A 14,924-nucleotide genomic window follows, 5' to 3' on the forward strand; every position below is an offset into this window, starting at 1 on the left:
TCTTCACGGCAAGGCCACTCTCATTTTATTCACTGTGATATTTTTTACGGTGTTATTTAAGCTAAATTACTTCATACCAAAACTAGGAATATGACTAGGAATTTATTCGTGCAATATCATAATTATGTAATGTATGTACGAGAAGACATAAAAATAGAAGATATGTAATATTTTATGTAGCACATAATGTAGACAAGGTGCTAAAATGGTAAGGAAACAGGAAATAAATAAAAAACCCAGTAATTTCTTAAAATTTATTTTCTATGCAACATAAAAAAATATTCATCATAGTTACATAATAAATTACCGTCACTTAATGCAAACTAAAGTGTAATTTATAATTCGTGAACAGAAACCCTCGCGCGGGCGGACCCGGCGCCAGCTTGTCATGATTCAACGTCCAAACACAGGCAAACCATTCTGAACTTAACAAAATGTACATAATGTCGTCAGAGAAGCTTGCTAGTGTATGATCTACAGGCTTTCACCGTGACTCCCACTTCGGAAATATCATCATTATTATTATAAACCATATTGGATCTAAGAGATTGTCAGATTCGACGGAGGAAGCCTGTATGCCATATTTATTACAATAGTGTTAATACATATAAAACGAAACACAAGAGAATTGTCAACTAATAAGACATTCGGATTCATGGAGATAAATATAATTACTAAGGAAACTGCAATAATTAACTATTTTCATCTATGACATACACTTCGCCACTTCGAAGTACATGCGACCAAATAAAGTATAACAGAACAAATGTATTTTTTTCGACCGCATGTCTTATTGTTAAAAACACGAGAACTCGCGAGTGGCATTACGTTACAATTTTGTGACACGAGACTGTAGATAAATGCAAGTATTGTGCTTATTTTACGATTATTAGAACACCAACTATGTGATCAATTGTTTGAATATTCGAAATGTATATACTGGTTCTTTTAATTTTAAAGTTAAGTAGAAAGGCAAGTGTCGTCTTACGGACATCTACATTCAGTTAAAAGGTAAATTATAAAATGAACACATAGATAATTCTAATACACTTATAGGGAAAGGCAGTGATAAATATCACTGTAATTTTAGAGTTAACAATTTTTAACGTCATCAATTTGTCATTTTGAATGCTAACAAATATTTAAGAGAAAGATTTATCTTTAATCAATAACAGCTCGGTATAAAAAGCGACAAAACAGACGCGGCTCGAACAAGGCTCTCCTACAATATAATTAATATTAATATATATTAAATTCTTACTAGACAATAGACATGATAAAGACTCCTTAACAAACAACTCAAAGGGGCTACAATAACAGTGCCTTCAAATATAAATATAATGCAATGTATAAGGTACGAATGGTTACACAGTAAGCTCTAAATGAGAAAGGTCGAGGTGTTAGCAAATTATGTGTTAACTTGACAAGACGGTGCACTAACATTACATACAGAAGAATTATAACCGTTACAAGAAAAATAAATAAAACATCGTTCTGTCACAAACGGCAGTGTAAAGTTTTTAAAACATATTTCAGATTACATCTGACTGACGCGTCGTACAATATGAAACACGTTAAACAAACGGGACGTCTATAAAATCAACATGGTTAGACCGCGTGGAATGTATTGTTTAGGACCCGACACCTTTCAGGCGTTGAAAAAAAACACAAAACATATCATTTTGGACAGAAGAATAAATAGATCGTCGAAGCGATTGAAACATACGCGCAGGAAAAATATATACATTTCTACTCGCGTACATTTAACATCGATCGACGGTGTACACTAAGAAAATATCAATGACAATGCAAATAATAAATAGAGAAGAGAAATGCGAAAAGCGAACGCTTCAGCTGCCTAACATTATTTAACACGAGACCTAGCCTTAATCTAACGAGATATAATTGAGATTGCGTCGCACGGGGCGGAGACCATTGGTTTCGCGTGATGTCACACCATCTTAGCGAGTAACACTGGCTCCATTGGCTCCAACGAGAAGAATCAATAGTCTCCCTCCCGCTGGCTTTCAATATTTAAACATTAACTTGTTAATGCGCGGTGCAAACTTCATATACTCTCTAGTTATATGAAATCACGAAAGAGGTAAATACAAAAGTATTAAGTCGCTACGAGATGGTTTTTCCCGACGGTTTTTACATCACCGCAACATCGGAAAACATTTCGGACATCAAACACGAGTCACGGCCATTTTGTTACTAGATAGAAGGGAAATACGATAATGTAGATATATAAGGAGGCTCTGAGATTCATATAATATGATTTTATGTGACAATATTAAAGGTATAGCAGCCCTTTAATTCGCAGAGTACTTAATATTAAATGGATTATGTAATATTCATGATAAAACATTTTTTCTTTTTTGACATATTTTTTCCATATACATGACTACAGTACATTATGAATGACAGACTCACGCTATATTTCAACCTTAGCTTAGATAAATTAAAATTGAATCAAGTGTTCTCTGCTGTACAAAGACTTAAGCCACATTGAAAGCCCAATCAATACAACTTTCCTTACAATCCTCTTTTCATGGATTACGCCAATAATAGTAAAGCGACTGCTATCATAATCAATACAATGATATAAGGTTCGTTGAGGAAATATCGAAGCTGGTTATAAACCGTACAATTAAAATAACGGGCTAAAATAGCCATATTGTTTAAAATTGGCGACGTTATAACGCACACGTCAGGAACATGATATTGCAAGTACCAATATGACTTTGCGAATTAAATTATGGCTAATTTAACCTATAATTTCAATCGCACGATTTTACCCCTGCTCCGATATTACTCTAACGAACCTTACGTGGTTGGAGATCACCAGATAATCAGATCTCTGTAGGCGTTAGAACCAGGGAAAACAGCCGGACAACGCACCGTGCGCTAACGTGCGACCACAACGAACACGCCCCCACTCCGCAAAGCACCAACATCTCCCGGTGGTCAAACTGCGTTGCGTACAAAAATATTCACTATCTTATCGTATAGTATAATAAATTAAGGCGTTCTGTGACACCTTGTCCGGGTCGTGTCACTTTTTACATGTTCCAGACTTTTTGATTGAAAAATGTCTCATTCTACGACGTCACAATTCCATAATATCGACACGCAAGTTAAGATTAGCGACCGCACTAGAATGTAGGCAGTGTTGCCTTTTTTACTTCACAAAATGAGACTATTTCAGAAAATATAATATTGTCCATTAAATGTATTCCTAACGGGTATGGACTCGTGACTACTTTATAGTACCACCTATGAAATGATATCTTTCTGAAGACAAGATGTCACAGTACGTCTTTAAATATAAGAAGATTATACATTATTAATAGGTGCAGTAAATTCTAATAGATCAAGAAATATTTTAAATAGTAGGGTGCTATGTGATTATAATTTAATTGAATAATAATATGTATAACTATCATTTGGATCAATATATTTATAAGCGAGATTAGAAGATGTGGAGTGATTATTTAGATATTTAGAATGTTCGGTAGGAATTGTTACTGGCCAAAGATTTAATTTATTTAGGATCGACATGCTAAATAACATTAATATATGACGTAAAACAGATTGTAGTCAGAAAATAAAATTACGTCGTTATCAATATTGTTATAATCAGTTTTTTTTTTATGTTTCCCATTAAATTGACCATTTGTGTATATTTTAGAATTTTTTAGCCGAAACACGACTTTATGTATTAAAAATATATACCGGAGTGAACTATAAATACGTTAATAAGGTAATAATCAAATTGCTTTGACATTTCTAAAGATTAGTACAAAATAATTTTTCTCTATGGTCCATAGCAAATTTGTATGATAGATGTAAAGATACACGCATTCGATATAAAAAATAAGTGCGATAAGTTAATTTTGCGACTCAAATATAATATGTGCATTACTAAGATCACGCGTGATTTTATTTAATTTATTTTTTATTGTTTTCCGCAAAATATGGTTCCATTTACTTTTTTCTGAAACGCATACATATTATATTTAAGTCAGCGAAAGCGTTAAACGAGTCTGACCACCGGCATCCAGAGTTAAATTTATTTTCAATTTAAATCCATACCTTATCCTCTGTGACAAAAATAGCTCTTCTTATACTCAAGTCTTCGCCCTACCGTACCCTTACTTTACGCGTAATTGATATCGAACCCGAACCACTCCGTACTATCGAAACGAGAGAGAGAGAAAGATATTTTCAAACGCATAACCGTCACTCAGATGAATCGCTAATAGGACTATACCGTTTTAGACCTACGTGTAAAAGTTGTTATTTCACTGGCAAAAAATACTATTCTTCAAAATCCTATTAAAGTCAATAATAATAATAAAATGAGTGACGATTGTGCGTACGACGTCTAGTGTCAGATTATGATGACTAATTTACTCCATTACTTAAAATCAGTCTCATAAATAAACAAATACTATTTCAATGAAACACTGCTGCGAACACTTTAAACACTGACTTCAGACGAACCTCAAAGAGACATTTCATAGTGAACGCGACCGAAAGAGGGGGAAAAGTAGTGAAGTATAAAAATGTAATTAATTCCAGATATCGCCACTGTCGCGGCTCGTTAGGGCCAAAAGGATGTAGGCTCACACTTCCACTTACGCTAACTTGGCCCTTGCGATATTTTAAATTTAACTAATAACTGGTATCTCCAAGTAGATACCGCATCGAGAGGGCTAAAATATTTTTTAAGTTGGCAGTACAGAATATAAAGTTATACGCCTCTCGTATGGATGATGTTGCCAATATGATATTGCATCTTATTACATTTCACACGTGCAATACGCTGTAATGATGTTACAATTTACAACTACTTGACAGGTATTTGAAGCATTTACGCAATTTAAATATAAATACTAAATATTAATACAATTTACCTAGTAATGACAAAAAATAAAAGTATCACTTTAAACAAAATCGGAATTTTAATAAGATATTAATTTTATTTCAGTAATGTTTCAAAAATCCAATTTTGTTTTAAGAGTTGACTCAATTTAAATAAAATTACATATTGTTTTTATAATTGAAAAAGTCACGAATACGCCATAATATGGCTTGATCATTGAATAATTGAATGTTAAAGCTGCTGTCTCAACTTATCTTTATTGAGTCAGAAGCATTAACACAGTTACACAGGGTAAGTTACATAACTGCATCGAGCTACGGGAACACATAAACATAAATTACAATATGTATGTTTCACAGCACGACGCGAGTCACGTGACATCAGCTCGCTCCCCTTGTGGCGTGTCGCTACCTGTCAAGCAGCGTGCGTGTGTGCGTGTGGGCGGTGCTGCCTACACGTAGGTGGGCGGCTGCGCGGGCGGCGCCAGCACGCGCGCGCCCGGCACGTACTGCCCGATGAACGACCCGTCCTCCGTGAATCGACCTGGAAACATACACGAGATATTCTTATTTTATATTGTTTATGTTGATGACGTTTCACAGTAGCTTTGTATCGAAATACACCACTAAACGTCATATTAACGCTGCTTTGGTCCCATTGTCGATGCCTTTCACTACACAATCACCATCTGTAACTATGTATACTTTAAACGTATACTTCAAAGCAAAACATTTGTGATCAACCGCCAGTAAAACTTCTGTCGTTTAAAATTGGATATAGGGTTTAACAGCGTATGATCAGCATATTTATTTGCTACTTGTATTTCAAACACAAAAATACACTGATATAAATCGCCACACACGACGTTCACTTGTAAAATGTACTAATGATGTTTTATAAGTTTATTTTATTAAAACAAAAAGAAAATGAAATAAAACCAAATAACAACAAAGAAATAAACAAAAATAAAACAAAACAAAAAATCATACCTCAAAGAAAAATAAAAAGAAATGGCTGCTGCTAACACTCGAGCGATAGCGGAAAGGGGATTAGAAAGGGACGGAACCGGGATACGTCTACCTATCCTACTCTAACAATATTAAATGCGAACCAATAACGTAACACAAAGCCGTGCCTGTATATTATAAAATTAATAAAATATATCGTAAGTAGAAAACACTTTCACTGCAACTCACTCTGAACAAATAATATCTCTTTTTTTACAACCTAATTAATTACTCTTAAAGATATGTGTACTTATAACTAATCTATGATGTATAGAAAAATACCGATAGTAAAAAAAATATACGTGAAAAGATCTTCACTGCAACTATTTCTGAAATAGTACAATAAAGACCTCGGACGCCCAGCTGCCTAATAATAATATTAATTTTGTATAAAAAATAGCGAGATTTATCGAGATTCATCTTTACACAACCAGATGCAAAAGTCAGTGTTGCCACTATAATTATATCTATATAAATAATTGTTACTTTTTAAATCAGCTCTGAGCCCATAACATATTGGTGTAACCCGAAAATACATTACAATATGGATACATGATACATGAATAAATGCAAAGTCAAAATATTGAATTATTATGTTAATGTGGCAACACTTTTCAATAATTTAATGGGCGTTTTCACTGCAAATTGTCGACCAATCGGTTCGCAGAACGAGATCTCTACGACGATTGATTTAAGCGACAAACTTTTAATATGAATCCAAATGTGATGCAATGGCACTACGTTCAACATTGTAGCATAAACGTACAGTTCACATGTAACAGTATTTTAATAATACTCTATTGCTATAACGGGGATAACAAACGCGAGTGATTATTTGACTGATAAAACGGTGTGGTCTGAAGTAGCCCCAGCTACAAATGTACCACTAGCTTAAGAGCCATTGTATGAAACATTTTTTTTAAAGATGTGTGTTATGAAGTTTCTTTCCCCGCTTCTTCTGCATAACGAAACACCTTGTGAAGTGGTGGTAGTTGTGTCGACTTTCAAAAAGTGCTCTGTAAAAACCTATTTTGAATAAAATTTTGAGTCGTTTGTAATTGTCGAGCGTTTGCTACGTAGGCGTCGGGGGGTTGGGGGTAGAGTGTGGGGCGGGGGTTGCGGGGGTGCGGTGGGTCTAGACGAGCGTGGCGAAGGCCTGCGAGGCGGAGTCGGGCTGCGCGGGAGGGCGGCGCTTGCGGCCGTACTGCCCGATGAACGAGCCGTCCTCGTTCATGCCCGCTGGGTAAACAACCATGCATCAGGCGATGCCACTCGTTACGCGCATGCACAGACCAGACATCAAGTAGAAACTAATATAAAGTAAAGTGTTATGTAACGTGTTTTTCCGTATATCCACATAAACTTTTATAAATGTGGATGTTTATTGAACTCTATAGTTCATGAATATGATTAATTATAATTAATTATGGATGGAAACGAATAAACTAAAATGTCTTATGGATTGGGTGCAATAAAATAATATTGAAATTGAATAAATACACGAAATAAATAATTAATTTTGATATTATAAATACCATAATTAAATGTTATCGCAAATGCTTTTAGACCATTTCTACTCGATATCTGTTCTGTGGGCACATGCATGAAAAAAACACAGCTGGTACATTGCACTAATGCGTTACAAATATTAAGTAGAAATAATCACGCACATTAGTAGAATGCAGCCATGTTGCAGGTAGTAAAACAAAAATAAAAGCAACAACTTTAAAACTATATTTATTTGGAAACTGTCAAATTAATTGTTTGTAATGGACATGAAATTAACTGAAAAAAAAATCAAATCAACAATACAAAAAAAAGAGCAAAATGTGACATGCAAATGAATTTCAATCTAAATGCAAGTTATGGTTCAAAATGGGAATTTTAATAGAAATTTAATGGGAAATGAAGGATCTTTTAGTGGATTTTGAACGTACCTGTTTCACCTTCGCCGTACTCAGCCATGGAGTCGGTGTCGCTCTCGGGGCCCGGCTTCGTGCCGCTGCTCATCGAATGCCGAGATTTGTTGTCCAGTCTGGAAAGTTATGCATGTTTATCATTTAGTGATATGTTAATATTTACGTTTTTGTATGAATAATGCAGAGACGTATTATCGGAGGTGAAGTAATGTTGTTTTTAAGAATTTTCATATAATTTACTGCATTGTTATGGTCTATTTTTTTTACCGAGTTTTGCCGTTACAATGATCCACGCAACGGGATTAAAATATCGGCAGAGAAATTAAAACCGTATATAGTGACGACCATGTAGCAAGATAATTCAATTCAGATATTCGCAATTGCGGATTTACTAAAGAAGACTTGCAAATGTGTGGTTAGCGTAAATACGCGCACACGTATCATGTCTTATAATTTCGACATTGTCTGTCCTTATAATTTCGTATGTACACGTAGCGTTCGACATTTTCGTTCGATATATACATATGTGTGTTGTGTGTGCATGCTCGGGTAGGTGTAGTGCGGTAGCTCGCGGTCGTGCACGTCGTACTTTTGTGTGTGTATGGGTGTGGGTGGGTGTGGGTGGGTGTGTGTGTATGTGTGTGTGTGTGTGAGTGTGCGCGTGTGTACGTACGGGTGCGTGTACTCGTGGAAGCCGGCGTCGGGGTAGTCGCGGCGGCCGTGCGCCAGCTCGCGGTCGTGCACGTCGTACTTGCCGCCGCGGTTGCGGCGCGCCACGCACACCAGCACCAGCACCAGCAGCAGGAACGCCAGCGCCACCATCACGCCGATGAACCAGCCCGCCGTCGCCATGCCCTCGTCGCGCATTATCATCGGCGCGTCTACACCAACACAACGTACACGTGTATCAATAAGCATTGTAATAAAAAATAAGAGATGGCGTATATAGATCTCCCACACATATTGTAATAAACGAAGGAAATGTAAATAGGGGCCGCCATTTTAAATGTAAATTTTTCGAATAATATTTACTATTGTTTTTTTTAAGCATGTGTAATAATAATTTACTGGATTATATTTTTTATTGGATTATTTCTGAAGTGATTACTACATAATAGGCCTAAATACATGTTCAATTATTCGACTTAAATGCACTACAAAATATAAGTATAATAATTTTACTCACCAATAGTAGTGTCAACATCCTTAATTTCACTGGTACTGAAGTACTCTCCATCGTGCGCGGTCACCTTCACTTCGTACACTTGGCTCGGCTCCAACCCAGTCAGGATAACGTAGTCGTCCTCTGTGACCTCATTGCTTCTCAACCAGTCAGGATGACCCTTGAGCCTGTACCACGCGACGAAGTGGGTACCCGCGTGCCCATCCAGGGACGGAAGCCAACGGACTAGAATATGAGCAGTGCCCTCCTTGGCGGGCAGAGTACTAGTTTCGAAGATCGGTACATCGGGGACTGCGTTAACAACCGCCTTTGTTGTTTGTTCCACGTAGTACTTGTCTCCTTCGCCAGCCTTAGTCTTGGCTCGGATCTCAATCCTGTACTTTGTGTTGGGCTCGAGACCAGCCAGCTTTGCGCGGTCGAACTTAGGATCGATTTCCTTCTTCCTCTCCTGCAACGGGCCCAAGTCTGTGCCGGTCACTTTCTGGTAGTAGATCTTGTAGCCAGTCAAGATACCGTTTTCATCGACCGGCTTGTCCCATTTCAGGAGCATCGCCGACGATCCGATCGGGTACACCTCGAAAGACTTTACCGTGCCGGGCTTTCCTTCGGGGGTGACGAAGCTCAGGGTTTCACTGGGGGGTCCGTTGTACCTTCCATTGTAAACCAAGATCTTGGCGTTGTTCTTCTTGAACGGCTTGAACTTGGAGACCAAGGCGCTTGAAGCATCCGCCTTGATGAGAATTTCCTTGATCCTGTCCTCCTCGCCGTCGGTCCAGGTCTGTATCTTGTATCCCTTGAAGTGTCCTCGAACGGACTCTGGGGGCACGGGGTTCCAGCTGAGCACGGCGCTGGTGCCGGCGGTGACCTGCACCAGCGTGAAGTTGGTGGGCGCCTGCAGCGGCGTGTCCTCGCCCGACCAGCCGAGCACTTCGACCGGAGCCACGTTAGATGTACCTTTAGAGTTCACTGCGACTACCTATAACAAATAATATACATCTTGTGATAGACTAGTGGTTAAGAAATTCGGTTTATTAGGTTGGTTAAGAAATAACACCATAAAAGTCTCAAAATAAAAGAAAAAGCAACTAATCTCTATCGACAAATACAATCACATACCTTGATCTTATACGGCTGGAAGGTGGGCGTGTTGGGCACCACCAGCTCGGTCTGCTGCCAGTCCAGCACCTGGTGGTCGCTCCACGGCTGCCCGGTGATGTCGCGCCGCCACGACACCAGGTAGTAGAACCCGGGGCCGTTGTGCTCGATCTGAGGCATTTTCTGCACGGAGGAATACAAATGGGTTAGTAAAGTAATAGTGTATGGAATTCCAACAAACGGTGGTTCATAAACATGATAAAAGGAAGGAAATTAAAAGTTACTTGACATTTTTAAATAAGATAGATGGATAAAATTTATTTATTTATTATGTACAGTTTTCGTAATGTCGCGACGTCCAGCCAGTCATCTCAATAGATGGTAGCCCCACGACATTTTATACTTGTGACTCATGACCAACAGTGGCACGAATCTGGTCGTGCCCAATAGTGGGACAAAAAGGCTCTCTAAAACTTCAGAAAAATCGTTGTCGATTTAGTGAGAACTTATCATTAACTAAAGTGATGTCAAGTGTTGATATCAAATCTCACCGTCCAAGAGATAACCATGTTGGTGGGTTCGCGTCCCTTTCCCTCGACATTATCCGGGTTCTTGTATGGCACGTCAGGCTGCGTGGTGCACACCGCGGAGTGCGCAGAGGGCGCGGAGGGCCCGATCTTGTTCCAGGCGAGCACGCGGAAGGTGTAGTTGGCCCAGGGGCTGAGCTCCACGGTCCACGAGGAGTCGATGGCGGGCACGCCGTCGCTGGCGAGGTCCCAGGCGTCAGGCGTGAAGGTGGTGTTGTACTGGATGGAGAAGCGCAGGATGGGCGCGCGGTTGTCGCCCATGGAGTGCCAGTGCAACGTCGCCACCTTCTCCTTGCAGTCCACGGATTCAAGCGCGGGCGCGTTCGGAACATCTAAAAGCAATTATGTTTGTATTTAAACTAAAACGAATTTATATTTTCAAACGAACGAGTATTTAAGTAGCTGTAATACAATTCCCGACGCCCCGCGTGGCGGAGCGACCTACCGGTCTGACGCGCAAAGGGTCCCGGGTTCGATCCCCGGCCAGACATATATCTAAATGATGAATTTAGATTTCTGTTTCTGGGTCTGGGTGTTTGTGTAATTGTCTATGTGTGTGTATGGCACCCACGACACAGGGAATCCTAGTGTGGGGCTGTGAGTGTAGGAAGCGTTTTTTTTTAATATCGTCGGTTTGTACAGTAAACCAGCAGTTGTCGTGTTGTAAATTCCGTTGACACAAAACAAAGATAAGTACAAAAACATGAGAAACATTAAACTTAATACATAAATTTATGATTCATATTCCAGACATAATAAATTGATCATAAATCTTATGTAATCTACTGATGTATGTTTATCTCTACAATATTTGTAGTATTATGATGTGAAAAAGGGGTGTAGTGTGTGTAGGTCTTATATTTTTACAGAATTCTTATCACGTAATTGCCTCACCTAGTTATAAAATCCATGAAAACTGAGGATAAAGCTATTAGAGACCGATTCTATTTCAACAACAAATGAAAATCATGTAAAACACAAATGCATACCTTGTACAGTCAGTGTAGCCTGCGCACGTGCCTCATCGATAGCGGTCCTCGCGATACAAGTATACTCCCCGGAGTCCAGCTCGGTGGTATCAGAGATGAGCAGCGAGTAGTCGTTGGTCATGCGAAAGCGCGGCTGGTTCTCGAAGTCGATGGGTTGGCCGTCGTTCAGCCAGATGATGTCGAGCTTGAGGGAGTCGTCCGCGTTCGCGTTGCAGCGGAACGTTGCCGATGACCCCGCTGCCACCTCGTAGTGCTCCGGCTTGTCCGTTATCACCGTGCGCTCTAGGAACGATATGTTATGGTTAGTTGCTTATATTTATACGGGACTGTCTCTTATATCAGATAAAATAACGTTTTCCCTTAAAATATTTTGACAGGCACTATCCGTATTTGGTCGCGTTTTGCCACGAACGAGTAATGCACCCTAAGACGTACAGGTCAACAGAAACTATTTAAAAAAAATATGTAAAAAATACCCTGTAATATTCAATTGGCGATCCTTTTATTTGTTATCGTAATCATTATTAAGTTAAAATAATAATACAATATTCCAATGGATAAAATTAGTTCCCAGAACTAATGGTACTTATCTTGCCGATAACAATGTTTATGTTTATATAAAATAAATAAATGCTTTAACTACAAAACCTTTTAAAAACAATTGAAATTAACAAGTAACAATACTCGATAATTTCAATTGTTTTTATTTGAATATTTAAAACAAATGTAAAACACAACTAACTCTTGACAGTGAGGGATCCGAAAGCGGACTTCTCGCCGAACTTGTTCTTAGCGTAGCACTGGTACGTGCCCACGTCCGTGTACGACACGTCGCGGATCACGAGATCGCCCTCCTGCGTTATGTTGTATCTGTGAACACACATTTTAGTTTTAAAACTCTTTTTCGAAAAGTGGTAGAGCCATTATGGCTCGACTAGGGAGTTACGAACGCCACACCCATTTCTAGCGTGAAGCATTTCGATGGAAGGGAGTGGATGCCGGCTTACTTACACATGACGCAGTCCTGGCAGCCCTAAGGAGTGGCAACACATCTTTGATTTCTTTCAGAAATAACCTATCCTATATGGAGTTGGTCACAGATGTCCATGGGCGGCAGTGACTACTTATCGTTAACTTTCAGCTTGATTGCTACTGTAATCTTATGACAAAATAATATGAGTATTACCAAAATTAGAATAATAAATCAATAAAATCATGAATCCCCGCAAACATGGAGCTCACTGGTAATTATATAAATGTCATCGAGGGTTGTGACTCCCTCAAAGGTCAATCTAAATGTAAAATTTTGTGACATTTTAGAATACTGTTTTCAATTTATACCTTCTATAATTGGCAATTAAAAAAAGATAAAGCTAACAAGATTTATTATTTCATTGGAATGGAAACAATATGTTTTTTTTTAATTGAAGTAGAAAACGTGCATAAAGTCAAGTGTTCCAGAGGTTACTGTAGCTTGTCTTACGTCAACTTCAGTAGGATTGGAGTCCTACCTAGAGTAGACTTCAAATACATTGCCAAACATGAGGTACAATAATAATGAGTAACAACTTGCTGAGGTATCTCTCCCTTACAACACCCTTCAAACCAGGACACAGCTGCTTAACTTAGCTGTTATAAGGCAAAAATAATTACAAACATCAAGTTTACACAAAAAATAAGTAGCACAATATGCCACACACAAAGTGCACACACAAAAAAGAGGCAACAGCGACAATATCCCACACAATTAGTCGACTAAAGTGCAGTTGACTACCCACAAGGGCTACAGGGTTGCCCCTCCGGTAACCCGACACCACTAACGAACCCACTCTATTAGTTCTTATTAAGCAGGTGACTGCACGAATGTACACAATGCGCGCTTAAATAACACCCCACGCGGTTTTTACGAGAAACAATTAGTTTTTACAGAGCAGCTAGGGAAATCAACGTGACTCCTTCATTAATCACACTCACAAGTCACAAGTGACATGTAAGTGAAACTTCGTCGTGTTAACTTTTACTTATGTCACTTTTACTGGTATAGTAAAGTAAGTTAGTCATAGGCAAGAATTGATTTTGAACCAACATTAACATATACATATAATTATGGTCTTTGTTGTTTATGAACATGTATAGGTAATAATTAAAGAATATTTTTAAGCTGTTCTGTATCACCTATCAGTTTCAAATCAACATAAAGTACCATCTGACGTTACTACGCTAATGGTCAATTTTTTATACAAAATTCGAGACTTATCTAACAAGTTGCAACTTAATTCTTAGGGGGTAGAAAATAATCTGTGACCAACCTCATGTAATACTTTAATCATGTAGTACTTATCTGGGATTAATTACAAATGTGCAAGGGCGGTTACCATCAGGTTACCACTTACCATCAGGTGGACTGCATGCTAGTTTGCTACTCCTACATTATAATAATTATAGTTTAAAAACTAAAAACCTCGCCAACATCGCATAAGGAAAATCGTTAATCCTGCCGATCCTGATGAGGAGATTGGGACAAAATTATTATAAACACGTGATTTTCATTGGTTTGTCATCCGTTTTTGATAAGTGCTCAAAATTTTCAAATTGATCGAACCGATACATACAGGCCAAACGAATAAAAGCGTGTTAAAAAATAAAATATCAGTGCGACTCACTTGCCGCCGGTGACGTCGACGTCGTCGCGCATCCACTTGACGATGGGGCGCGGCGCGCCGAACACGCGGCAGCGCAGCACCGCCTCCGACCCGTCCACCTTCGTCAGGTTCTCCGGGCCCTCCTTGATCTCCGGCGGGATCGCTGCACATTATATCATGATGCTTTTATTAAATTTTGCATTAGTTTTGTGAGAGTTACTTAAGATAATGATAGTTTTCGCCGGGATAGTAGTTAGTAGTATGCAGTGGCTGTGGAAATAATTTCCGACGCAATAGCAATTAGCAGTAGGTGGTAATCGTAGTATCGATGTAAAAAATGTATAACGTTAAAAAAATGGTCGAGTATAGACCACCGTACGAAATCGAATACAATGTACGGATTTTTCATTACAATGTACGGAGATCCAACTGTTGAGTCCTTCGATTGATCGAGTCCTCAATAGAGAACTTATACTAAGGGTACTGTTGCAACTACAAGAATGATATTTGAAATCCAATTTCGATCTTGATCATATCTTATCAAAAAAGAAGATATATACTCATATATGGAGAACGATTAGCAAACCCACATTTAATGTGTAACATTTTTT

General features: G+C 38.6%; 1 protein-coding gene across 2 annotated transcripts in view; it reads right to left on the reverse strand.

Moving 5' to 3' along the window:
- Nucleotides 1-3,608: 3,608 nt before the first annotated feature.
- LOC140749757 (neuroglian) overlaps nt 3,609-14,924 on the reverse strand; it is a 54,305-nt gene continuing 42,989 nt past the window's right edge. Inside the window, exons 8-17 of one of the 2 annotated variants that reach the window (XR_012103122.1) lie at nt 14,335-14,476; nt 12,414-12,541; nt 11,672-11,953; nt 10,647-11,014; nt 10,117-10,278; nt 9,004-9,976; nt 8,491-8,698; nt 7,836-7,933; nt 5,881-7,137; nt 3,609-5,434 (exon numbers count right to left, since the gene is read on the reverse strand). Coding sequence is in view for 1 of the 2 variants with exons in the window: in XM_073082920.1 (XP_072939021.1) it covers nt 5,343-5,434; nt 7,836-7,933; nt 8,491-8,698; nt 9,004-9,976; nt 10,117-10,278; nt 10,647-11,014; nt 11,672-11,953; nt 12,414-12,541; nt 14,335-14,476 (2,453 nt within the window). In the remaining variant the exon portion in view is untranslated. The remainder of the gene's footprint in view (nt 5,435-5,880; nt 7,138-7,835; nt 7,934-8,490; nt 8,699-9,003; nt 9,977-10,116; nt 10,279-10,646; nt 11,015-11,671; nt 11,954-12,413; nt 12,542-14,334; nt 14,477-14,924) is intronic. The other variant, XM_073082920.1, reaches the window with a different exon arrangement.

The sequence above is a fragment of the Epargyreus clarus genome, unplaced genomic scaffold (genome assembly GCF_041222505.1).
Source record: "Epargyreus clarus isolate Ecla_fem2 unplaced genomic scaffold, WU_Ecla_fem_2.2 ptg000003l, whole genome shotgun sequence".
Classification (NCBI taxonomy): domain Eukaryota; kingdom Metazoa; phylum Arthropoda; class Insecta; order Lepidoptera; family Hesperiidae; genus Epargyreus; species Epargyreus clarus.